Source organism: Cynoglossus semilaevis, chromosome 12, assembly GCF_000523025.1.
Source record: "Cynoglossus semilaevis isolate Cse_v1.0 chromosome 12, Cse_v1.0, whole genome shotgun sequence".
Taxonomy (NCBI): Eukaryota; Metazoa; Chordata; class Actinopteri; order Pleuronectiformes; family Cynoglossidae; genus Cynoglossus; species Cynoglossus semilaevis.
This window is the reverse complement of record NC_024318.1, coordinates 6,979,548-7,006,181: the sequence shown is the minus strand read 5'-3', so window position 1 is coordinate 7,006,181 and position 26,634 is coordinate 6,979,548. Positions and strand designations below refer to the sequence as shown.

At 42.1% G+C, this 26,634-nt stretch overlaps 1 protein-coding gene and 1 long non-coding RNA gene across 2 annotated transcripts in view; one reads left to right on the top strand and one right to left on the bottom strand.

The window, feature by feature from the left end:
• Positions 1-1,202: 1,202 nt before the first annotated feature.
• The window catches only part of bicc1a (BicC family RNA binding protein 1a), a 51,539-nt gene continuing 26,107 nt past the window's right edge, over positions 1,203-26,634 (bottom strand). The window contains exons 6-23 of the mRNA XM_008321804.3: positions 22,777-22,856; positions 22,067-22,225; positions 21,509-21,562; positions 18,215-18,397; positions 15,957-16,208; positions 14,553-14,684; positions 12,776-12,998; positions 10,934-11,095; positions 10,569-10,756; positions 10,335-10,476; positions 8,760-8,913; positions 8,511-8,670; positions 8,361-8,400; positions 6,664-6,818; positions 6,375-6,537; positions 5,735-5,898; positions 5,535-5,634; positions 1,203-3,922 (exon numbers count right to left, since the gene is read on the bottom strand). Of these exons, the coding sequence (XP_008320026.1) occupies positions 3,795-3,922; positions 5,535-5,634; positions 5,735-5,898; positions 6,375-6,537; positions 6,664-6,818; positions 8,361-8,400; positions 8,511-8,670; positions 8,760-8,913; positions 10,335-10,476; positions 10,569-10,756; positions 10,934-11,095; positions 12,776-12,998; positions 14,553-14,684; positions 15,957-16,208; positions 18,215-18,397; positions 21,509-21,562; positions 22,067-22,225; positions 22,777-22,856 (2,639 nt within the window). The 3' untranslated portion in view covers positions 1,203-3,794. The remainder of the gene's footprint in view (positions 3,923-5,534; positions 5,635-5,734; positions 5,899-6,374; positions 6,538-6,663; positions 6,819-8,360; positions 8,401-8,510; positions 8,671-8,759; positions 8,914-10,334; positions 10,477-10,568; positions 10,757-10,933; positions 11,096-12,775; positions 12,999-14,552; positions 14,685-15,956; positions 16,209-18,214; positions 18,398-21,508; positions 21,563-22,066; positions 22,226-22,776; positions 22,857-26,634) is intronic.
• Positions 6,808-8,636, top strand: LOC112487884 (uncharacterized). The gene is made up of 3 exons (XR_003051388.1): positions 6,808-6,941; positions 7,884-7,983; positions 8,501-8,636. It is a non-coding gene; the product is annotated as an uncharacterized LOC112487884 (long non-coding RNA).

The window sequence follows — 26,634 nt, the reverse complement described above, 5'->3', positions numbered from 1 at the left end:
TGACAAACACATGAGAACTTGACAGAAATCTCCAAACTCCGCTGCCTGACAGTCCAGTATTTACAATGTGTTTAGTGCACAGTGTTATGTAAACATGAGCCATTGTTTTTGTTCGTTACATCATGACGTTTGGTGAAAAAACACAGAGAAAGAGAGAGAGAGAGAGAGAGAGAGAGAGAGAGAGTGTAAAACTGAGGGAGGGGGTGGGTCACAGGAGCCACCACCTGCTTCACTTACGATCTCTTTTGCCTTGGATGCCGCACCAGCGCCTCCATCTGGACATTTGCGTGCTGCCACCAACCTGTGGATGAGGTTTGGAACAGTTAATATAATCACTCATTCAAATTGAGAATCAAATCAGTTCAAAGAAAACACAGCAAAGTGTGTTGAACATAAACGATGGTTCCTCACACGCACACACTTTTAATTTTTGTTTGAAGTCTGTTTTTTTTTTTAAATGGTTCGACTGCGAAATAAAGTAGTGATTAACACTGACAGACACAGTACATACGCTGTATTTTCTGTTTATTTAGGGAGAGCCGTGTCCTTAATCTGACGTTAAAACGTCATTTTCTTTTCCCTCTTCTCGACCTTACTGAATGTCATTGGTTGAGAAGTGTTTTTTCCTCACGGGTAACACTGACCCCTTGAGGCTAGCTGAGGAACTACAAGTGATTTTACAAGGCGCGGGGGAAAACAATGCATCAAGGGAAGTAATTATCCGACTTTGGCCTCATTTTCTGACGTGACGTGCATCCCATAATAAACAAAAGCTATTGTAACACCTCGATGGAACTGTTCCACAGCTGAGGATATTTTTTAAAAACGTGATCTTAATCGGACTCCGTTCTTCAGGGATTAAGCATATCTCCGTGTGTGTGTGCGGATTAGGCCATATGCTGGCATGCACACTGTTGGATTATTACTGCCTTGCTTTGTCTTTTGTGATTATGAACTTTAACCTTTAGTTAACCGTTATTAGCATTACATTTGAAACGCTGTATTAAACTGTGCTGCAGTACAGACACACTGACGCTGTCACTGGGCGGGAATTCTCCAGTGCCTTACATAAACTGGAATATCGAATTTCCCGGTAACTGAGAAACAAAAAAAAAACTTCTTTTCATTCTGGTTTGAAGAAAAACGATTGTTGACTCCGACGTCTAAATATTTCCATGACTTGCAGAAAAACATAATCAACATTTGGTTTGCATACATTTATTACCTTCATTATATCATTTGAATGTCCGAACAAACATTTTTTTCCCTTGTCCACTCAACAGTTGCTCTCTCTTCTGTTTACATCTGCTCTATAAAGACAGGCAGAATGACAACAGCATCAACTGTGAAACAGAGTTTTTGGCCACACGGTAATGTTTATACAAAAATTCTGGTCTGGAACTTTGTGCAGGATTGTACCTTTCTTACACAAATCATTGGTTTTATAAAATAAAAAATAAAAACAAAGCAAAAAAAAAAAAACTGTACAAAAAGTTATGCTTTTTTTTTTTTCCTTAGTGGTTTACATTTATTATAAATGTACCATTTGATTGCAGTTCAATGACGCCTTCAAATAAATCCCTTTGGGAACATGTGACCGATGCAACTAAATAAAAGCTAAACTGTAAAACTATAATATTAGGGCAAAGAAATAAACTGCTGAAAGTAAACGTTTTGACTTGGTGAGTCCCTACATTTATCCACAATAAACGTGCATCAACATGCATCAATACTTCTTTGTACAACATTCACTACTGCCCTCTGAGCAAATGCATCCAAACAGGGTGAAGAATGAAAACAAATGTCTGCTAGGCAGGAACACGAGTCGCAGCACTGAGAGAAATCAGTGCTAAACAGTTTCAATAATAGTACCATGAGTGGGGACCAAACAGTCCCGGGGTTTTCCTCTCAGGATGAAGGGGATACAACATGCAACACAGGAATCCTTAAAGGAAAACAACTTAAAAAAAAAAGAAGTTGAGTAAGAAAATAAAATTGACGTGTTGCATCAGCAACCCTGTCAGAATATTATTTATTAACAACCTGACAACCACTGAAAATGGCTGGAGATGACTAACAACTAATTATTTTATTATTTTTTTATTTTAGATCATCTCTGGTACATCTTGTTTCACTCTAACATCGATTGTTTTAGTCTGAGCGTTTTGTTCGTGAAGCGCTGCAAATATTAACAAATAAAATTTACAAAAAGAATCAATTGCACTTGAAATGAAACGCGCAGGATGTTGGGATTTGGTTTTGACTGAATTCTCACAAAACATCACCAAAAAAACATGAACTGTTAGTTAAAAATGATATTTCTCTCCAAATCACATGATAGAACGTATTCTGAAGCTGAGATAAAAACAGGTTTAGGTGATAAATACTGCTTCGGCTGCTGCTCGAATAACCCTGTTGTTCATGAAAAACAAAACAAAAAAGCATGTGCAGGATTTTGTACAAACGTCACACAGAGAGAGGCTCACATGCAGCTCAGTTAACTGTGTATAAACGGAGGCACTTTGTATCTGCTGAGCAAGGTCCGGGTAGAACGTTAGTGTTTTTAAGGAAGTGTTTCCCTGCTTTAAACTGGAACACACTCGCTCACGCACACATACAGTACACACACGCCTATTCCACATATATGCCGGAGTGCATTGAGATTAAGGCACACAGAAGGTTTAACACTGACCAAAGAACATGCACTATTAACAGACAGAAAACAAACAAACAAAACAACAACAACAGAAAACGCCTGTTGACACACTGGAGCGCGGCCAACGAGGCTTCGCCCCGCTGCCTCGTTTCTCTGCTGCTGCCCGATGGCACAGCCACAGACTGAAGAGGACGTGGGAGCGAGGGGAAGCAGAAGACACTGATGATCTAATTACACAATGATAGAAACTTGAATTCATGAAGGTATAAAAACAAATACACATGTAAACTGATTACCGTTACACATCCCGCCCCCGTCCCTCTAAAAAGGTAGTAAAAACTAAACTACACATTAATCATAAGGAGTACAAATATTACATTTTTTTTGTGTGTAGAAAAAAAACCCCAAAACAGACAAACAGAATGTTTTTGAACACAAACACTGACCTTGGAGGAATGTCCAAACATAACACTTAAGGCAGCCAAAGGTCAAAGGCCGTGAGTTATTATGCTTCTTTTTTTTTTGGTAGAAATGTCCAAACGCTGATGGTGTCTCTAATCCGTCTGGCTAAGTGCTTCCATGTCCTTTGGTACAAAATGCATCTGTGCTTTACTAAGAGAATAATAATAATAATAATAATAAAAATGCATAGTCATCATTATTTAAGACTAAGGAATCTTACAGGCAAAAGTCTAGCATGGTTAAAGTGCATGTCACCGATACCACAGCATGGCACTGATGCAGGAAGTATCTGTGGGTTAAATGTTCGTACTAATCATTCTGCCTGTTCCCTTGGACAAAAAGTGGACAGAAATACTGGACAGTACTTTTCTCTTCATAATCACATCCGTCTGATGTGATGTTATTACAATACTTACTGTTGAAATTCCCTTTTTTTTTGTTGGCACTTTAGGTAGAACTATGGCTTTTTAAAAAAACAAAACAAAAAAACATTTACATATTTTTCATACTATATGGCAACAACAACTACAAGGACGACGACATTCGGAACTGTCCCTAATTCAAAGGTCAACAGAATCCAACAACTGTGCTGCTGAGGCACAAGAGCAGAGACACAGGAAGACACAATTTCCATTTTGGACGGGGTTTTGGAGAAGGGCTGGAGGTCAGTGGACGACTACCACCGTCCACTGACGCTGGCCATGTCTGTGTGAAACTGGCGGGAGAGGCGACCGCTAGCTCCGCCCTCTAGAAACGAGGATCTGATCGGCGGCTCGAAAAACTTCCTCTGGTTCTTGTTTAGTTCTGCGGAAATAAAGAAGGTTGATGTTAAGGTAAACACGGGCGCATGTTTTGGCTGAGCGCTGTATATTTTCACAAGGCCGTAAGTGAAATGATTTGAACCCCAAGAACACAGTGGGTCGACTTGTGTCTCTTCAGTGTGAGGTAACCAACAGTGACAAGTAAATGGAGTCTAAATCATTACGGGATTACTGAGAAATTCCCTCTGTGTCAATCGGGCTTTAAAAGAATGAGCCTGGATAAAGTGTCTCCATAAAAATATCAGGAGCTCACCATGGCATCTCTGGGTTATTGGTACCGTCGCCAGCCTCGGCCTCTGCCAGTGTAAACCTTCAGTTAGATGTCAGGAGACAGGCTGTTTGCTCCGACAACTCTTTTTTCCTGGCAAACCGGCAGGAAGCTGAAACCTGGACAGCCTCGACCGGGCATCACAGCTCTTTATGAGAGCGAGGCAGGACTATAGGGAGACAAAGACGAGCACGTTCCTCTTCTGGAGCCGTTGAGTCCGGCACCGGAGGCCGAGGTTTGACCTGTGCTTGGCTGAGCTGTTGGCAGCCTCACACCCCTGTGCTTTTCAATAATCACAGCCTGGGCCGTTCAATATTTCCTCTCCAGTGGCTCGTTTTGTAAAAATAGCCAAAACAAAAACAGGATGATCCCGACATTCACACGACTGACTTATTGACCTAACAACTGCAGCAGTGACGGCGTCCAAAACGTGATGTCAGTAAAGGAAGCGTGACAATCAGCGTCCACCGTGGTCCGGTGTAATGACAGGACATAAGAGCATTAGGCAGACAGCTGGAGCAGCTGGAGGAACACCAACGTGTGCTCCTCATCTGGGAGGAATGTTGATATTTACTCCTGCTGATGAAAATGAATGCAACATGTTTTTGTATGTTTGCACCATCATAGAGTTGTAGAGGAGGAATTCTGAAGTTTTTTTTCTAACAATAATTAGAAACAGAGGGACTAAATATGGAACGATGAAAAAATGTGTCTTCTGTTCGTCTCAGGTGAATTAACGTTCACCGTCTGTGACTGATGGTAATGTTGAAAGTGTAGTAAAGTGAAGTAATTTATCCTATCGTATAGTATCATATTGTATTATATTGTGCTGTTAGCATCTGCTAACTGTCAGTAAATATACGTCCGCTTATACATATTAGCAGACATACATTTACTGAGATATTCACATATTCGCTCTCGCTGGCTCAGGTCACAGACCGTGACAATGTAATGACGGGAGTTTGAGCTGCAGCTGGAGGATCAGCTGTGATGAGGTCAGACGTTTGTCTGTGACCACTGTGGTCCACAGACTGTGGGATTTACTGTACTCCCCTTTGACACTGTGTGTGTGTTTTTCCACTTCTGGACGACAACACACTCCGTTTCCTCCTCCTTTGATAGGCTGCTCTGTGGACTGTGATGAGAGGAAACAGTACCGACCTTTGATAAAGAGTTTTATTATTCCCCGTTTTGAAGCGCTGGGTACTTTTTGTTGATTGTACTTCATTGTGTGTGTATTGTCGAGGGATATTTCTGCATGTTTGTACTCAGAAAAAACAAGCAGCATCTTGGATCTGTTTCTGAACAGAATTTCGTCCATTTGTACCTGAGATGGCGAGCAACATTTTCCTGCGCGCTCCGAAGGTGGTGATGCCCAGTTCCTTCAGGTCCTGGTCTGTTAGTGTCAGGAATGTCTGGAGGTCAATCTGAAGGTCAAGACCACACACACATCGTTTGTATTTAACAGAGACAACATCGTTTCAAAATCCTTCAGGAGAGAATCCTCCAGTCCACATCTGACTCTACCTCTTGTTGCTGGAACACGTCGGTGTACTTCCCCAGACCCAGCTTGCTGAACAGCTCCGGCAGGTCGGAGCCTTTCAGGGAGGAGCTCAGACTGCAGCCGTTGCTGCCGGTGACTGAAGGGATGCAGTCCATGTAGTTGCTGCTGCTGAGGTAATGTTCTGCAGCTGAAGGGACGGGCGCCAGAATTTCATACAATATTAGCATATTTATGTAATTCAGTAAGAAACGCTATTGTTTTTTTCTCTGATAATAAAAACCTGACAACTCAAAGCCTGGCTGTCACCCACATGATGTGACCTACAAATAGTTTTGAAGTGAAAGTGCTAAGTCTGTAGCAACAATTCTTACTGCACATAAAGCTGGAGAAATGACACTTCCTCAACAGACATTTGATGAGTGATTATCTTGGAGTAATTATAATCATGATTAACTGTGATTGGTCCACAGCTTCCCTGTGATAAATAACAATTTAAAAATGAAAAAAAAAAAAAGTTGTCAGCCTTTGCCTGAGTAACTTTGTTACTGTGTCTTTAAGTTGTGTTTTTTTTCTTCAGTGCAGGCAAAGTAAATGTGTCCTGAACAGAGCTGAGCTCTTCTGTCGCCGCAGCAAAGATAACACAGAAAAATATGAACTACTGACCAGATTTGTTCTGCTTCCTCTTGGGGCTGCTGACAGCAGAGGGGAATTCCGTGTGACTCGGCAGACCGTTGCCAGTGCCGTTCCTCTCTCTCCAGTTGTCCGAGTCACTGCCGTTGCCAACGCCCTCCCTGCTGCTGGAGCGAGACAGGGACAGCGGGGAACCCTGGGAAAAGGAAGAAAGAGGTTTAAAGCAAACGTTCACTCAGGTGAAGGTATCCAGCGTGTGTACATCAGGACAAATATTATCTCATCAAACATGACGTGACTCTACATCACAGACGTGTCTGACCTCATACGTGGTGGTCATACTGGGTTTGTACGAGACGTGATTGGCTCTGCGCAGCTCCTTGATGGTTTCTGCCGGCATGGACTTAGAAAAGCCCAGACCGCTCCAGGTGTTGGTCGGGGTCCGCACCTCAGTCACCACAGGCTTCTTCAGCATAGCTGTGTGAATCCAGACACACCGTAAGAGTAGGACACACCATCCATGTATCTGGTACATTTACACTCTGAACCAAAGGTCCCCAACCACTGGGGCAGGGACCAGTACTGGGCAGTGGTACTGAGGTATTGTATGAAAATAATAATTATAATATTTTCATTATACTTTATATGTAATAATTAAATATATATGATGTAGAGTATTTCATTGTGGTTTGTATTAAATATACTAAAATATGCCCCAAAGTAGTCTCTTAGGTATACAATAGCTGTTATTTTTTGTATATTATATGTAATATTCTGCACCAACAAAATCTTTTCCAAATGGCCAAGAACCAAGAACTGAAAATATATTAGTGGTTTTAGAGCCAGCTTTTAGGAAACAAACAAAAAGACAAAACTAAAACAGACCTCAAGTTCAGTAAAATGTGGCTTCTTAGAAAAGAGAAAACAAAACTATTTGGCATGGACTTAGCTCAGAATTTAGTTCATCCATCAGCAGCTCTCTGTCTTATCAGTAAAAGTCTGAACTAAAGATGTGCAGCCAAACGAATCTTTCCAAGAAAGAGCAGAAAACAAACCCCAAACCAACTAAATATGCTAAATTACACTAGTATTGGACCCAAGAGACTGGAACAGGATTTAAGCAGTGACAGTTCCAAGGTGGAAATGAAACTTAGTTTGAATGACTATCATTTACTATGAGAAGCCAAGAAAACAAAATCAGACAAGTGGAATCTTCAGTAAGGTGTTAAGGTGGCTCTGTCAGGGTTTTGGAATGAATTTTAACCCAGGATGTTGGAGATGTTTTCTATCCCAGCCTCTAGAACCTTCTGTGCAGGACTGAAAAATAATACTGGGCTGTTGAGACATTATTTTAAATGTACTTCTTGTTTGGTAAAATATAATTTACAACATCAATTCGCTGGAACAAAATACCTTTTGTCACATTGTGTGGGTGAAAAAAAAGAAAGAGCCCACTACTGTTTATTCTGACATAATGGTTTGTATATTTGAACTGAGTTGTAGTTGCTAAACTGAAGACATATTTGGACTTTCTTCACACAGAGCTCTGACTGTACTGGATGTTTTTGGCAGCGCGTCTGTTCTGCTTCAGATTTATGCTGCCGGACTGGGACGTGACTTTCATGTGCCACAACTAAAATGAGTGAGTCGCCCTGCTCTGTATTTGTCATGCACTGCATGTGGTTTGGAAAAAAATAGACAGTGAACGTGACCTTTGACCCGTCACTGTCTAAACCTATTACATACAGTATGTTGCAAATGTACCAACAGAATTTTGTTGAGTTTTGTTTTTTTAGCATTTTATTTTAATGTGTTTGAAACAATGCAAATAAATGTAGCAGCAGTTAAAAAATAAAACACACATGATAAAAAAACCATAATACTATATTAAATAATTGTCAGTTTTTTAAAAATACTATATTAAATAATTGTCAGTTTTTAAAAAAAAAACAAAAAACTTTTTTAATCATACAAAAAGTGCTAACATGTGTTAGCTTTAACTCTTAAACTGTCACGTACCTTTGGTTGCTAACAGCTTCTTCTGTTCATAGTCAAATGCCTGGAAATGGAAACATTTTTTTTTTCATTTATTCCTGAACACTAATAGAAATCTTTACATTATGTTGGTGTGTGTGTGTGTGTGTCGGGTGCCTGTACAGTACACAGTACCTGCATGTTGGCAAAGGAGGTCTGAGGAGCCAGTCTGATTCTCTCTCTCTCATTCTGCTGTGCTGCTCGTTCGGCTGCTCGCTCGCTCCCTGGTGCTCTCTTATCTGCCACAGGACTGTCTGAGGAGCTGGACTCAGCGTCCGACAGCAGGCAGTCTGAACTGCGGGTACGAGACAGATAAATGAAGTGGAGTGAACACAGAGAACTGCAGTGACCGTGAGAGACACTGACGTCCAGGTGGAAACCTACTGCAGATGGGAGTTCTTGGTTCCCTGCAGGAGCTCCACCGCCTGACGCTTCCCTGATGACGTTTTACACGAGGCCAGCATTTGTTTCAGCTCGCTCCCGTTAGCGGAGTGAGACGGGCTCCTGGGCATGCCCACTTCCACAAATGTGTCCGAGCCTGAAGATCCAAACGGACACGGTCAATGTGTAATCCATCGTAACAGTCATGACGTTTATGAAATCTCACGACCTGATTGGTTCAACCAACCTGTCAGTGCCGTTAACGACAAAAATTAAATCAAAATGACCTTTCATTGTCAATCCTTATTACATACAATAAGTTGCAAAATTTAACAACAGAATTTTTTTTTAATTCATCATTTAATTTAATTTCTTTAATTTTATTTCCATATAATTTATAATAGTTTATGATATAATTACAAAAGGAATGGAAACGCAACTATTTCTCCCACCACTTGGAACATATATTTCTGAGTATGAACACACATCAAAGCGACAATTCGGAGCTGGACGCCAGGCGGATTAAAAACAAAGCAGCTGTAATTACACTGGTCTTATTTGCTGCTCCACTCGGGGCCTGACAGGAACCTGTTCTGTGTGACAGGATGTTCATGCATTTGAATAATCAAACGGCCACATGATGTCAGTGGCTCTAATGAACCTCTCTGGGGTTTGATGTTTGAACCATTTCCCGGCATTCCCTCATTCCACGGCTCAGAGTCTAGTGGGCAGCGTGAGCCAGTCCAAACACAGAAGGGGGAGAGGAAACCTCACCAGCACTCACTGTACTGGGGGAGGACCAGCTCAGAAAACAGTGGGGAAAAAGGAGACGCGTGAGAGTAAAAGTTTGAGGAGAAAACCACAGAGTGTAAGACACAGAGGAAATGAGCGCCTTTTGGAGACACCGGGAGACGCAGCAGTTAATCTGTCTCTGTTCCAAAACAATAAAAGAAGAATGAGGTTAAGAGGACTGTGAGGAGAAAACACAAATAAGTTCATTCGAGGCGTTTTCCTCCCAAAAGTGGCTTTAAAGGTTACATAAATCTGAAGTGGAAAAGTTTTAAATTGTACTTTTATGTTAAGCCCACGAGGCCAAAGTCCGGCAAGAGTCAGAAAAATGTTAACGGTTCAATAATGGCCGACATTATGGTAAAATTGAGCATAAATCACCAAAAGGGCAAACAGAGTTTTAGCCTCCATTTCTGAGGAAGTAGGGAGTTAAAATTATTACATAAGCAAAAAAAAAATTACATAAGCACTTTTGTCTAGTTTCACATGTTTTTTAAAGAAGTCATAATAAATACACAGACTAAGGTAAACATCAGATTCATTTCAGAGTAAAAAAGTCGCTGTGTCCTACTACAGGGTTTAATATATTCTGTGAAAGTATTCGAAACATATGCTGCGGCGGGTGTATCCAGACCCTGACATGTGGTCCACATGTCTTCTGGTACATACATCCAACTGGGTCATAAATTTGAGGCTTAAATGTGGGTTTTTAGAGCTGATGTGTGTTTAACTTTGACAGATAAAGAGCGTTTTTATGGGTGTAGTCTCCACGTGCTCATGACAAAATACCTTCATCTGGGTTGGATTTGCTAGACAGCGGTTCTGAGGGACTGTGTCCACTGGCCTCCTGCACCGAGTCACACGGAGCTGGATTCCGAACCGTCTCTGCGAGCGATGCGGTTGCTATCCTCCCGTAGACTGAGGCTGGGTGCTGCAGGGATACACACGCACATTCACGTCAAGTCAGAAAACAGATTTTAAAAAATGCTAAAAAAAAAAAAATGTTAGCGACTCAACAACAACCTTGACGTGTCCATTGAGAGTACAGGGGACTTTGGAACAGTCGGGGACTCCATTTGTCTGCTTGTCAATCGGGGCGAGTCCAGGAGGAGGCGACGGTGTGCTCTGTGTGTAACCCTGAACACCTGACAGTAGGATGCTGCTCAGAGTGGCCTGGGTGGCAGCGTGGAGCATCAGTGGAGACGAGAATCCTGAAAAAATAATTAAGCGTCAGCAATTTTCTCAAGTAATGCTAATCCTCAGATCAGTCTTTTTCTACAGTCTTTCGTCTACAGTCGATCGACTCCTTGATTTCACAGAGATCTGCAACAAACGGTGCCAACAAAGACACTCGGCTCAATAACCATGACAGACAGTCGTGTGCAGACCTTGGGTGCCGGTGAGGGAGCTGGGCCAGAGTGAGGGGGAGGCGGTGGGGGTGCTGGGACTGGGGGTCTGCAGCGGGCTCATGGATGAGTTTAAGCTGTTGAGCACGGCGTTGGGGGCGGCAGAGGTGGTGAGGGAGTGTGGTGCCGCGGCCCCCAGGAAACCTGAGGAGGAGAGAAAAGAAAATGGACGGAATTAAAGTCAAGACGAAGCGATGAATGGATCAGCGGTGGTCCTGTCAGGGCCCGCGGCCATTTTTCAAGCTAATCACATGTTACACTAAGGCCCTCAGAAAATAATCTTGGTCTTCCCAACTATTTAAGTGGAATTCCGTCAACCTGCCATCAACCATACGGCAAATGAGGGGAAGAGTTTCCTAAATTTTTACAAGGTCGTGGATGCAAAAAGCACATATCGTGTGCTGGCGTACGCCCGGAGAAAAGCGTGTTATTGAGAGCAGCAACAATGTGGTAGCGGGTGTCTTTTACCCAAACACAGTGTATGAAAACAGAAAGAAGCAGGTCTGTGGCTTTAACAAGGGGCTCGTTTGGCTCCAGGAATAAGGCCACAGATTGTGCTGGCAGACTGCTCTGTAATCTGAGGAAGAGAAGCATGTAGCAATTACTAAGGGCCAGGATGTGGCCGTCCACAGCTTCACCCCCAGGCCCCCGGGTTTAAACCCACTGAGAAAAACCATTGCTTCTGTACTGGGATTTCATGGTACAATTGTTTTTCTTTGTGTGGGCATTTCATTTTCCCCTTTTGTGGAAAAATAAAGGACCAGAGTAAAAATCCCATGAATCTGAGAAAAAATAATTTCCGGATGTTAAAAATAATTTCAGTCGAATTTGTGAGGATTGATCTCAGGGCGACGCAGTCAATTCACAGTTGAAATTCGCATTTGAAAAAAAAAAAAAAAAATATGGTGTCCAAAGAAATTCCATTCACTTTATACTAACTTTTTTTTATTATTCCTGTTTGGTTCAAAGCCTAAATATTTTTTCTAATGCTACATTTTTAATCCATTGTATTCAAGAGTCATGTTTTCTTTCTTTAATGGAAACAAAATGATCCCCAGGTCTGTGCCAGGCTGAACTCTTTGCCTCCACACTGAGGTCAGCACAGCAGAAAAAACAAAACTCCTCCACCACAGAGAAATTCTCCTTCATCCTCTGATTCACAAACTTGTGACTCATTTATAGTTTAGTGCAACTCAATTTGTATTTGAGGTTATTTTCTGATGGTTGACTGATCAGAGATTTGCACGAGGAACAGGGTTCGTTGGCGCCGAATTCCTGGGATTGCGCCGAGGTCGAGCCGGCAGAAAAACAACAACTCCCACTCATTTATAAAGATACATTCGCATTTGATATGTGTGTGAGTGTGTGTGTGTGTGTGAGAGACTTTTAAACAGTAAACACAGACAAGGACATTAAGTTCAGAGATGTTCTCTGATTGGACGGTTTGACTAACAAAACATATTTTATTGTTCATTTTCCAAATGTGTTTGTTTTAAACTTCCTCAAATATGTTCTAAAAATTGAAAGAAAATTTGATTTTTTTTTATCAGGGATCAGTTAGATATCAACTTTTAAAGAAGTTAAATCTTAAAAGAACTGTTTTATTTTTTTTAAATCCCCTCTGATTAATTTAATGTGAACTAAACTTAATTTATAAAAAATTTAAAATATGACTTTTTCTTACACTTGATTTTATGTTTCCATCTTTGTGTCTTTTTTTTTTACAGCTACTCAAAATACTATTACTAAATACTTTTCCCGAATAAGTATCAATTTAAAAAAAAAAAAAAAAAGACTGTCTTTTCCAATAGACCACAAACACACCTAGATTGCTGAGCCCCAGTCCAGCTGAGGCCAGGATGTCCAGGCCAACGGGGCAGATGAGGGACGCAGACGGACCGCTGTTGGTCGGATTCAAGGCCACAGACGGTGAAGACGATAGTGACGATGATGTTAACGACACGCCGTTGCTCTCCAGGCCCAGGAGGAACCTTCGTGCTTCGTACATGTTCACGGCGTTCCTCTCCACACTCTTGACGATCACAGACTTAAAAAAAAGAGAATATTAATGAAACTTAAAGAAAATAAATTACGTGTAAACATAGAAAGCATATAAGTACAGTGATGGATAGTTACGGTTAGAGAAGGAGTCAGGGAGGGGAGGTGATGGGGGAGGCGAACATAAACGGGAGGAAGGAAGATGGAATTAAGCGTAGATTAGCAGGATAAACAGAGACAGTGTGGGAGAGGAGGCTTGGGAGCAAAGAGGGAAAACATTTCTCCACTTATCGCCAAAAATACATATTTAACTCAGTTTAAATGCTTAAATCATTGGCGATGTCTGCTGAAGTTGGCTTCATTTTGGTCATGGCACTACGCGTATGTACGTATATGTACTTTCTGTGGGGAAATGAATAAATAAACTGCAACAGGATCAGTTATGATGTCATAAAATGTCTGAAAATCTAATTTTTTTATTGGTCAAATGAAGATTCAAATTTTACAAATAACAGTAGCTTCTGTCGTTACTTTATTTTCTGAATATCATCCATGCAGCTCTGCACTCACAAATGAAGTAACTCTGTGTACACCTGTTGTCACAGTACAGACAGTACAGACACAGACAGACAGGAGCAGCAGAGGTGAGGGAACAGGTGACAGGACGACCTGCCGTTGACCACTAAACTCCGAGCAGAAACACTGTGCTACACCTCGGATGTTTTTGGGCTGAAAACCACTTCTTTTATTGGTCTGCTGCTCAGGCCGCGGCGTGTGTTTGGCTGGCCCGTTTCATGACTTCTGTCACGTCAGAAAAAAAAAATGTTTTAGTGAAGAATTCTTTAAAAGCTCTGGGCTGGGTGAGTGTTTACACTGGCACCTTCACACCAGCCCCTACGGAGCCCATCTGGTTTAGGCATCGGGCCCTGGCTCTGGACGGGATGTGGGCACCTTTAAGAACCAGTGAAGACCAGGCCAAGTGTTGAAATGAAATTAGGAATATTATGTAGTGTAGAGGAGTTAACCTCAAGTAACATTAGAGGTTGGCTCGTACTACTACACTTGCACAGGTGCAGTGTGTGTGCGTGTGTGTGTGTGTGCTAACCCTCATTAAATATGGAAACATTCAACATGTTTCACTGATTCCTGGCTCCTTTTGCCAAAATCAAATTCTAAATGTAAGTCATTTACTCAAACAGGTTTAACTCCAGTAACATTTTTTTTCATTAGTAAGAACTGAAGTTTCTCCGTTGTTTATATTTTTCCAGTCCCTCAGTGGAATCATGAATGATGAGCTGTTTGTCCAGAGGAGATAATAATCCAAAACTAAAAAACTCTCTGCTGTGGTGACATCACCCTGCTGTTTGTTTGTAGTTACATTTTTAACAGAAATGGTGATAAAATACAACCTGAACATTTGTAAATAAAAACTAATTAAAACAACTGGAACATTTGTAAATAAAAACTAATTAAATCAACTGAAAAAAAAAACATCCCTAAAAAAGCACTTAGTATTACTTTAGCTTGTGCGTCTTTTTTTTTCGAGAGAGATTTAAAACTGCGACGGACCAGGGTTTTCAGGAACCGGCCTTGGGCTTCATACCTTACTGGGTTGTTTTGGCTTTGGTTTGATGCTGATGAAAACATCCAGCTGCTCCATCAGCACCGTGATGCACTGAGGATCCACCTCAATGTCCTCCTTAATGTCAAACATCAACACCAGAGGCAGGCAGCCCTGCAGGAAAGAAACAAACAACATCTGTCAATGACTGTTTCAGTCTTTGCTGTGAGTCTAATTGTCAGCTCTTCTTCTCGTTGGTGTCAAAGTTCCTTTTTTCCATTTTTAGACCTACATGATAGTCCAACCATTAAATTTGAGATTCACTGCTGGATCCCTCCCACACAGCACTTGGGAATTTCCGCCAAGTGCGATGTGTTTTGCATGATCACAACCACAATCACCACAGACATCTATATTTTGGTCTGAGCGCTGGACAGCGCTGCTATTGTGAGTGGGTGTAATTAGCAGCAGCAGCAGCAGCAGCAGAGTCTAGGAGCAGGAGCAGGAGCAGGATGCCTCGGACATGGCCAACAGTTTGAAGCTGTAATCTACAGTCTGGCTCTGAGAGGCCAAATCACACGGTGCTGCTTTTACTTTTACACCAACAGTGATTTCCTGGTCCCCTCTCGTGGTCTTCTCCTCTTCACCACCACCTTTCCCGTCCTCCTGTCCTCTCTTTGTTTCTCAGCCCACATCTGGAGCTCTCTTCTCATAAATCCGACCTTTTACTCCCGCTCACACAGACACAGCAGAGTGAGGCTCTGACTTGTGTCTGTGCCGTTTCTGGAGCAGGAGAGAGTCGTGTTTAGACACCGCAACAACTTAGGCATTCGCTAAATATCTTCGGGGCCAAATGGGAGACCGCAGACAAAGAGACAGGCGGCTCTGGCAAAATTATGGCTCCGCATTGTATCTCCAAACAGAGCTGTACATGGCACTGAAGTCTTATATGCACCACTGCAGCAGCAGCCTCTGAGCTAACAGCAATTAAACAGCCATCACTCTTAGGAGCATGCCTTCTGATTATGCTCTCAAGTCATTCAAACAGGGCTAGGCTCCGTGGTCACAGGCAACAAGACAAGAATGACCACATACACATTTTTATCCGAGAGAAATTTAGACACTAACGTGTCAGCCGCTGAATTACTGACAGGGTCAAAATCTGACTCCGACTAAATCTACAACATCTGCAGCCGAGCCAAACCGTCGACACCACGAAAAGATAATCTTTTTTCACTCAGGACATTAGAATAAATCAGCAGAGCTGATGTGTGTCCCCACCTCACATGCAGTCGACTGTAAATCATCCACATGTCTCTCAGGTGGCAACAGTTTGTTGATTAACTGGAGTGAATATTACAGAGGTTTAAAAAAAAAAGACCAGTGTAATCGCCACCTACTGAATATACCAGTGTTTGTCAGTAAAAACTAAGTATAAATACACACCATGAGGTACTGACGTGCCAGACACACAGATTCAATCGTGCCCTGAATGTAGACCGTGGATTTCTTCTGTGGGCCGTTGGGATCAGGGAAGTGGATCTGGGCTCCCGTCCTCTGGGTGATGTGCTTGATGTTGCTGCCGTTGCGGCCCTTCATGAAGAGGTGATGCTGGGGTGCGATGTCCAGGTGGGTGGTCACAGAGATGGTGCTCGCCAGGCTTCCAGCTAAATGCTCTAGCAACAGAGCTGTTCCCCTCTGGGTCAAAAAAAGAAAAACCAAATTGAATCATTTTTAAAAATACAAATTTTATCTGGAACAAGACTGTTTCCTTAAAAAAACATTACTACAGACATAGAAATAATAAATATATAAATGAACGCTGTCAAAATGAATATTAACTTTTTTATGGCTTATTAGGAAATAAACTGAATTAAGATTATTTTTATTTAATTGTGATTAATCCACAGTTATTCTGTGATTATGTGATCAGCCCCAACATGAATATATCATCAAAGTTTAAATTTCCAAAAAACCTTTTTTACAGGTTTGAAATATAAAAAAATGTACATAACCATGTTCTGACCACAATTTCGTAAACTTTAAAATGACACTAAAAGCTCACTCTAGGACAGAAACATGACTTTTATCGATAAAATAATGAACAAATTAATCAACAAATTAAAATAGTTGGTTAAAACGGCCACGGTGCCAAACCTGAAGAGTGATCGTCTTCGTGTTCACTATAATATTTCAACCCTGACAGTGGCATATTAATGAGGACAACTTTTAGGCAGCGTGTCCAAGTTAACAGTCAGTGGCATTTTCTATATAATGAGTGGAAACTTTTATTTTTATTGCTGCATTTTCCACATCATCTGCTGGCTGCTGCGATTCCTCACAGTGTCTGATGTTCCTCTGCTTGGCTCAGTGAACTAAGTCATTTCCAGCGTGCACCAGGAATCTGCACACTGTGGCCAGCTTAACACAACAATCCACAGTGGTTTTGGCAAACGTCGGAGGTGTTCCAAGGGTCTGACACCACCACATTACATAGCACACATATTCCTCCAGCCCTTCATCTGGAACGCCTCCCACTCTGGACTGACCCCTCAGACCCACCACAGGCTCTGGAGGTTGAGGTTTGATGCATTAAGCGCATTAGCGTCTCACAAACGTGCAGACACTGTGGGTTTAACTGAGTGCATTATAGTAAACATAGGGTGAAAATGATAAACCGAGCTTCAGTGTATGTGAGCAGAGATAAGGGAAGGGGAACCTCCACCTTCATCTGCTCTCTGACAGTACGGCGTTTGTGCTGCATAATACACTGCTAATCTACGAAGCTGCAGAAATGGCACCGTCAGCAGAGATGTTTGGACTGGCCTCGTACAGTAGTCGGTTTATTTTAAAATAAGTCTCTCAAAGCTGTGTCCAGTTCAAGCTACTAATCATCTCTCACCGCTCTCTTGCCCCTGCGGTGCTGGAAGTAATGAGGCAGTTTATAGGAGGAGAGTGAGGACGGCTGACGGTGTTGGTGGGAGTTGACGAGGTGCTGGTGGTGCTGGTGGTGGTGGAAACCCCTTCTATTTCTGTGGCTCTCCGTGTTAATGGGCAGAGAAGAGCGAGGGTGAAAACACAAATATTGATCTGAATGAAAATGACCCACAGAGAGAGGGCAGCAGTTCACCTACTTATACCAACCAGGGTGCCATCTGCTGGAGGGGCAATGCCGTGAACCCTCAGAAAATAATGAATACAAAGATGGATGTGGCGCCATACCATAATATAACCTCGGCCACTGGTACACTAACAACAACAACATTTTCCCCTTTGTATTTACTCATCCTGAACGGAGTGTGAACTTTTGAACAAGAGCTTTTTTAGTGCTTGGACAACACACATCAACAGAGTGTGTGTGTAAGGGACAGTAGACAAAAAGGTGAAGAAGAAGAATTCCAATGGCAAGAGTCAACTCAGCATTTATATAAAATGACAGTATACAATTCTAACATCCAAAGTGAAGGGTATTTTTCAAATTGAATATTTACACAATGAATTTTTGTCAGTTCACAGTATTTCTTCAACCCTTAATTTTTTCTGGCAGCTGCTGTGAACTGACACAATGTGAAGAAAAACACACAGCTGGAAAAATACTGGTTCTTTTATGGGTTGTAAAAAAAAACCAAGACACAGCAATGATCTTGTCTCTAAACTTCAGGCACAACTTCAACTGCCAAAGTTCTATTTTGGAACCCATTTACCTTCACCGCGTTGACGTTGTTCTGCGAGCCGCGAACCACACCTGTGGCCCTGTACAGACGGGTCGGGGGCTTAAAGGAGACTGTGAGGTTGTAGGTCTGTGATATGTGCTGCACTGTGGGGGAGCTGGGGTCGGACTGCATGATGGCAGGAAGCTCAAAAGACAAGACCAGAGGAAGCAGCTCCTGTGGGAGAGGACAGGTGGAGAAACGGTTTTTATTAGAGTGGAGTTAAAAAAAAAGGAAACAGATGAGGAGTTTTCCTTGAATCGTCACAGACTCCCATACGGTCTTGCATCACACTGCGCAATCATTCCAACGAGATGAGGTAACAACACGGAGGTAGAAGAGTTGTAAAGAGTTTAGAGTAGAGAGCAGTAAAAAATTTTTATATACATTTATATATATTTATATATGTGGCACATTTTGAAAGACTGATTGCAGTATTATGGCACTATAATCGTTCAAAACTGTGGCTTTGAAAAAATATTCTGCAGAACATCAGCGTTTTGTGCCCTCGTCCATTCTCATACGCCGCCTTCCAAGTGGTGGAATCCCGCGGAAGCGGCGGCAGCAGCAGCAGCAGCAGCAGCAGCGGCTCCTCAGCTCCTGTCACTGGGATCACGGCAGTCACTCAAAGAAAACAGATGTGGACAGAGCCGCCTCCATTCGTGGATACACATACTTATGCATGCATGGGAGGGAAATTAGACAGGCACACACCCTTACAGACAGACAGGATGGAATGTACATGTACACACACACACACACACAGAAAGGGTGAAGAGATAGAGAGAGGGAGAGAAGGAGAGAGAGAATTGTACAAACACTGAATCTCCGGCAGCGTGCCACCAAGGTTTTGGCTGCCAGTGAAGGGCAAGCAGCAAGAAACGCTCCGACCAGAGAAATGCACCCTTGATCAGTCCCATATGTGCTCGCCCTTACATTTATATCACGTTTCAGCGCCCGCTCTCAGAGGGCTTGAGAAATTTAGGTCAGCACTGGGGGAAGCGCGAGGAAGGACGAGGAGAGCAGCAGCAGGAGCGTGGCACGGAATAAAGAAGTGATTTTAGTGGCAGAGCTGACCTCAGCTTTTTTTTTTTCTACCTGGCAGATCAGAGTTTCACCAGTATTTTCAGACAGAGAGTTGTGTTAAAGAGCCTCAGTTCTCCAGTCTGAAGAAAGGAAAGACAGAGTGGAGCAGCGTGCCAGACCTGTCATCACCTGCATGTCAGCTTCACCACGTGAATCACCCGGAACATTCCCAGGAGAATCCATCACCTCAACAACCGACTGGTCACAGACTTAAACAAACCTCCACCAAAGACCACCACAGTTCTGATGGGAGTTAGGGACACGTGACGACATTATGTCCAGCTTTTATTCTGATCTGATTTCAACTGGAATACATCACTGTTTTATTTTATTTTTTTACATATCTAAACTGTAATGACTCCATCTTTTATGATGTGGCCTGTATGTGAAGTCCAAGGAAACAACAACATCATGTCCATTTCTGACTGAAATGACTTGGATTTGATGTGGGACTGAGGGCCACCCAGAAAACAAAGGCAGAAAACTGTGCCTTCTTACACTAACGCAAAACAGAAGTTCAGACGTCTGAGCTGCAGCACGGGGTCAAGAAACTTCAATGACCTCATTTCAAACCCAGGTTTTACGGTGTGGTGCCCTGATATTGGAAGTATACCACAAGGATAATTTATCCTCTCATTCCTCCAGTGAAATGATATTTTTCTAAAACAGTTGCTAATCACTTTATAACCAGAGGAAAAGTTACGGAGCTCATTTGTCATTGAATTGTTCTGTTCTGTTTTGTTGGCCCTGTGGACTAGAATAAAGATTTGGTTCATTATTAACAGAAGCCAAACTAACAAAGTATGAACTAGAGTCTTTGGATGCGCATGCCTCATTTGCTGACTATGTGTTCTGCACGAGCCAGAGTAAAGTTCTCTGCAGCCGTTATTAAATTTTCATTTGTACAACGCCGGTACGTTCAGGTCTGACTGGTGCATGAACTGGCCCGTGGCCCGCTGCTTAGAAAAACACCCATTAAACACGTGAAGGTAGGGTCTGAGGGTCTCCACGTGCCAATGTACACGGCACACGTATCCAACACGACCTCGTCTTCTCTCAACTTTCTCCTCATCGCAGACATTTCGTGCAATCAGTCATTTTCTCGTGGAAACACGGCCGTGTTGGTTTTGGTCAGGTGCACGGTAACAGGTCCGCGGCGGCAGGGTTTGGAACTGAGAGCAGAGACCAGAAATGATGTCTCTGTCAGGACGCATCAGTGTCAGCGTGTCACTCCACATAACAACACCTGAGTTTTCATTTAGACTACTGTGTGAGCTCCGGCGTCAGGAGGGAGCGTGACAAACAGAAGAGAGTGATGAAGGCACCTGAAACCTCTGCAAATGAAGCAGGAGCATTGAAAATTGGATGTTCCAGGGTAAAATCTGCCTCATTTTTTTTGCCTGTCATGCAGCGGGTATGGTCGCCTCAGGAATGGCTACAGCTGTGGCAACACAGCGGGTATGGTCGCCTCAGGAATGGCATCTAGCATAAAAACTCACATGGCTACAGCTGTGGCAACGACTGTGGTGACACTTGTAATTGCCAGTTCACTTAAAACACAAGGTATGGGAATTAATAAGGAAACCAAGAAACAACATCAAATCTGAACATTTGTTCAGAACAGAAAGGGTCAAGAATGTAGTATTTTGTAATCATACTGTAATAGTATGTTTGTTAATACTAAAAGTCTGTTATCTTTTCTGCACTGACAGGTAGCCAAATATGCTAATATTTCCATCTCTGCTGCATTTTAATGTCTGGCCTGAAGTTACAAAGAACAACAACAACAAGAGGTTTATCTTCCCGCCTTCTGATCTCGTGTGAAACAAAGGACACAGCTGGACTGAATTTACCTCTATGTTTTCCCACAAAGAAGTAAAAAAGGAAATAATTCAGCTTGAAACACTTAAGGTCTCGGCACCTGCTTCTATCTCCACAGGGTCGCCGTGTGTCTAAACTGAAGCAGAGGCAGCCGTAACTCAGATATATAACTGGTAAGAACATACTGAACATCATGCTGTTTTATCAGGAATGTGTTCTTGTTATTTTCCTTCAAAACCCGGTACCAAAGTTGGCGGAATTCAACAGAGAATTCAAGTCCACTCTGTTGCAAAAAGCTCTGAAACACACACCTAGACGCCCGCAGGGCGAAACAGAAAGCGTGGATTCTGAGAGCAGGATTTCGGCAGAGTTCCAACTTACCCTTATCTTCATTCGAGCTGCCTCCACGCCTCCTGGCTGCCCTGCAATGGACACCTGTGCACAATAAAAAAGAACATAAATATATATCACAGGCATTACACAAAGTTGGTACAGCGAACAAACTGTACACCGGAAACATCCGGAGACACTTCAAACAGATTCTGAAAAATCATAAAAAAATCCCCAGCATCTATAATTTGAGTGGTTCGCTTTTAAACACAGAGATTAGTGCCGTGAGATAAAACGACTTCCAAATGTTTTGTTACATGATTGTCTCCTATGTTACACCTAATATAAAACCCTCTGTACCTGAAGGCATCACAATAATTATAAAGAAATAAATGTTAATACTAATAGATAGTTTGGTGTGCCTTAATATCATCACATTAAAAAAAACATTAGCAGAATTAAAAGGCAGTAAAATTATTTTTAATTAAAAAAAAGATGAATTTCAACAGCCTTTGTTTCACCTTTTTTAGAGTCTGTTTCTTCTACTTGCATCATTATCATAAGCGTTAATGTCTACAGACGTCACTGGAGACATTTTCCACCACAAACCTGGTTGCTTTTCTCTGTCTGGTTGTTCCGGTTGGAGTCTGGGAAATGAATGTGACACCCCGTCTCCTCCATCACCCTCTTAATGTTGTTGCCTCCTTTGCCGATGACGTGGGAGTGCTCCGTGTGCGAGACGTCCATTTTCAGAGTCACCCTGTTGCTCTAAGGTCACAGAGGACAAATAGAATTCACAGAAACAATCAGGACTCAAACACATGTTGACGTGTCTAATTGTCAAGGCTTTAGAAAAAAATCCTGTTTAAAAATGGTCCCCTTTTCATCATTCAACAAGGCACAGAATCCAAAATGTTCCGTTTCCTCTCATTAACCACTTCCACATGTTGAACTCATTCATAAAACAAGCAAATGAGCAGTAAATATGAAGCACTGAAAAAAAAAAGGAGTCAAATTATCACATAACTCTGCTGCGTCTGCCAGGACAGAAATGCCTTCCAGTGGTAGAAACATGTGTTTGGCTGCTCAAAGGTGTACAGTTGATGGCCTACCCCCAGGGGGTGCTATAGTGCACTGCCCAGGTAGGTTATTTCTTGTGTTGCTATGGTAACACCCTACACTCAAAAGCAAGCTCCGGATGAAAGTATTTCACCAGAATAGGTGCCGAGTGGCCTCGACACTGCTGCGAACAATCTGTCATGTGGAAGCGGCGGAGCAGAGGTGAAGTCCGAGTTCAGCAACAAAGATGCAAACTGTACCTTTGTGTCCAGGACGGACATAATTCTGTCTTTGGCTTCTCTCACGTTCTCCCTCTTTCCACAGACCTTGATGTGTGGATCTGTGGGAAACAACAGCACAGAGCAGAGACAGTGAAGATTAAGCACCACTGTGGGAAACAACAGCACAGAGCAGAGTGTGAGCAGTGAAGATTAAGCACCGGAGAAACCTTTGATTCCTGTGTGTACTCACTACAGTACAGTAGAGTACAGTACAGTACAGTAGAGTACAGTAGAGTACAGTACAGTGCAGCGGTGGAACTACAGCACAGTGTGTCTATGGCAACAGCTACTTCATGTTTTAACCTGCAAGAATGTGGGAAGCGTAATAATTCAAAACTTAGTTACCGGGTAAATTTGTTTTACAGGCCACTGTCAAGAAATACGAAGACACGGCAGAAAAAAAGAAACATTAAAAGAGGCTTCCTGGAGACGCAGAAATGAAAACTCGCTCAGGAAATGAAAAATGCAGCTGGTCGTAGAGTTCATCCATCAAAGGTTCACTGAAGCCTTATTAGAAAGCCTTGTTAAGAGTTACAGCCAAGAAAAAATAAAAACTGAAATATTAGAAAGAATTACACCAGGGCTGGGCTGAAGATTAACAGCTAAATATAATGTACGTGATGATATGTCGCAGATTAACTGAGGTTAACATTTTTGATTTAATGTGTGTCAGTATTCCTAGATTTTTGACTCAGAGACTGATGGTTGACGTGCTTTATTTTGATTTTTTTACTTTCCTTTTTTATCTTAATGGCGTTTCTGCTGTTCTTGCTTTTAGCCCGTGATTTCTCTTTAGTTTTTTAAAACACAAACTGTTTTTAAAATGCTTTTTGAATTAAGATGGTAATATGTTTCACCCCATAGGTGAAATAAGAGGGCTTTTTATTGGTTTGGTTTTTAATGTACGGTTAGTATTTTAGTAAACTTTAATGTCATTTTAACGTCATTTGAGAAATATTTTGGCACAGAATCAGCTGTTTATTATTCACATTACAAAACAATATTTACAAAACATAAATTTACATTTAACCTGTAGAGCAAGAGAATTCGAGTTTGGTGTTAACACACACTACAGTCTGCCAGGGTGGGATTTGAACTCCCAATCCTCTGATATCAAGCCAAAAAAAGAGAAGAATAATTTTAGGTTCATCAGGAGGATGAGGAAAAAAAGTTTATTCCTTCCTTATAAATAGAAAAGGGTGAGACATAAAATCCCAGGGGGGAGAGGAAAGAGCAGTGACTTTGACTCACCGTTCTATAATTGTGAGTAACTGAGTTAGTGCTGATACACTGCTGTCAGAATGTGAAAGTGGGGGCGAGAGTTAAACCCACTAAAGCAAACATGACACAGCAGTCGACACATCTGCAGACGTCAGAGAAAAGCTCAACAACTGTAACGGCTGCTGCTTTGATATCTACAGACTCTTATTTACGTCTGCGAGCAACTTGAAAGTACAGAGAGGGAGGGGGGTCGGGGGGGGGGGCAGTGTCAAGTCAAAACAGGTCACAGGGACAGCTAATCACCTAGCTCTAATTCAGACACAACACAGGGCAGATATATATTTGTTTCACACGTCACTAGACTTTTAATCCGGTGACTTCCAATCACTGAGAGAAATGATCAAATTTCACTTAATTGGTCTGAAAACCATTATTTTTATTTACTGCAATATTTGTTTTTGTTTGTCTATTCAACGGCAACAGGCAGAGTGACAAAAGAGAGACAAAGAAGACCAACGGCAACAGGCAGAGTGACAAAAGAAGAAGATTTAATGTGTGTCTTTCTTGAATTCCTGTGAGTATATCAGGGTTTTGTTCAACTAAACAGGTGTGTAAAACTGTTAGAACATTGAAATTAGAATATATTACAAATATAAAATATGATATATTGTTCTAATCTGTATTTTTCAAAGAAATATATACAGCAATATCTATGACAAGGCCAAGGTTGAAACAAAAAAAAATTGGTACAAGAAAAAGGCCAGGAAAGTCCTCCTCCTCACAGAGGAACAAAGGCCAAGACCTCAGCTTTTAAACTCTGGTAAAACAAACGAAGGCATACCTGAGCCATTAGAGGTAGAGTTTGTATGTGTGATCAACATCTGGCTCTACCGCATGAAGGTCCCTAAAGGAAACCAAATGGGTTTTGGTGCACACACATGCACAAAAAATATATCTCCAGTCCATTGCCACTTCAATTACACTGGGCAGCAGTGCATCGAGTAAGAACTTTTCCAGGAACACCCTCCCTCAACACGCAGCATATACAGACCTAACCCACTTAATTTGATTCATTGTAATAGTTTAGCGCCACTCTGCAGTTCACAGTGGGAAGTTGCACATTTACAAAATATTTCAAAATACATTTTAAACTGAATCTCAGAGCCAAACGTGTTATTTTGAAGCGGCTGGAAATAGAAGGAGAGTCTCCTTTATAGGAGCAGCAGCGGTTTGGCCCGAGTCAAGGATTCTGCTGCGAAGTATCAGAAGGCGCTGCAGCCTTTATGTTTAATGGGCACTGTGGGCAGGAGGCCATAGAGTGCTAGCAAATAAGCACCCATCTTGTTAGGAGAAGCCAGAATAAGGGTCAGGAAACCACAACAAACACTTAAAGATGTCTCGCATCACAAAGAGCGACAACTGAGGGGTCGGAACTAACAATAGCCAAGCAAAGACACTGGTCAGAGACCTATAAGACTCCACGCTGTTTTTTTTTTTGGGTTTCTTTCCCGTCATCGGGCTGTTTGTTGTTAACAAAAGAAACTCCAACTTCCTCCTGTGGCACCGTTTGCGGCCATCGGAGGGAGTCTGGTTCTTCCAGAGTCTAACCTGTGCTGCACATCTGGCAAACATTAGCCAGTCTGAACGACTGCTGCAGCCGTGATGTAGAACACCCCCGCATTTTTGGAGTGGTGCGAGCGAGTGTGCTCTCCCTTTCCTATAAGTGATTGATTGTTGAATAAAAAATGAACACCTTCAGTCCTAATTTGGCCTGTGCAACACTTACAAAGTCCTAAACCAACAATGGCAGAGCTGCAGCTGTAAAGTGGCTGTTTTGAGTCGAACACATTTTTACACAGTTTCACTTAAAAGGGAAAGAAGAAAGAAAAAAAAACAAAAAACTTTTGACCCTCAGCTCGGCACTGGCAGAGCTGAAGCATTTTTCCAGCTCAGGACTCCATTTGAAAATCACACACAAATGAGAGGAATTAAGTCTTATTGCTTTGGAATTTTACATTTAAAACATCTGCAGAAATGTCGAAACTGGAAATTGAAAAAAAAAAAAAAGAAAATTGAAAAAAGAAGGGAGCGGAGAGAACATATTAAATGCAATAAAGAGACTAAAAATGAAGCGTGAAGAATGATAACACAAAGACCTTCCCACACAGTTGACCACTCCATCACAGGCCTGTCTGGCACATGAGCGATACAGCTCCTTACTGTGTTAAATCACTGACAGAACCCTGATGAAGACTCTAGCCCCCAGGCTAACGATGGCCTTATCACACTAATGCAGGTGGCAGTAATGGTTGCCTGCAGGTAATGAATGGGAAAAAAGGGGGTAAATAACATTTTGATGGAGTGAGGCTCTGTTTAAAGCAGAACATACACGTGTCTGCATCTGCTGCTGATCTGCCAAAAAAAATCGGACACGTTCCAGGCTGCAAAATATACAACATTAATGCAGAGACTTTCAAGAGAAAAACAAGGCAAACGAACCAGATTTATAGGGTGTAGCTTTAGATCGGACGGCACAGCTAAATGATGAAGCACCAGGCACAAACAAAGCAGCTACATCATCAGGTTTGAAAATAGAAAATGTCAGCATCAGGGGAA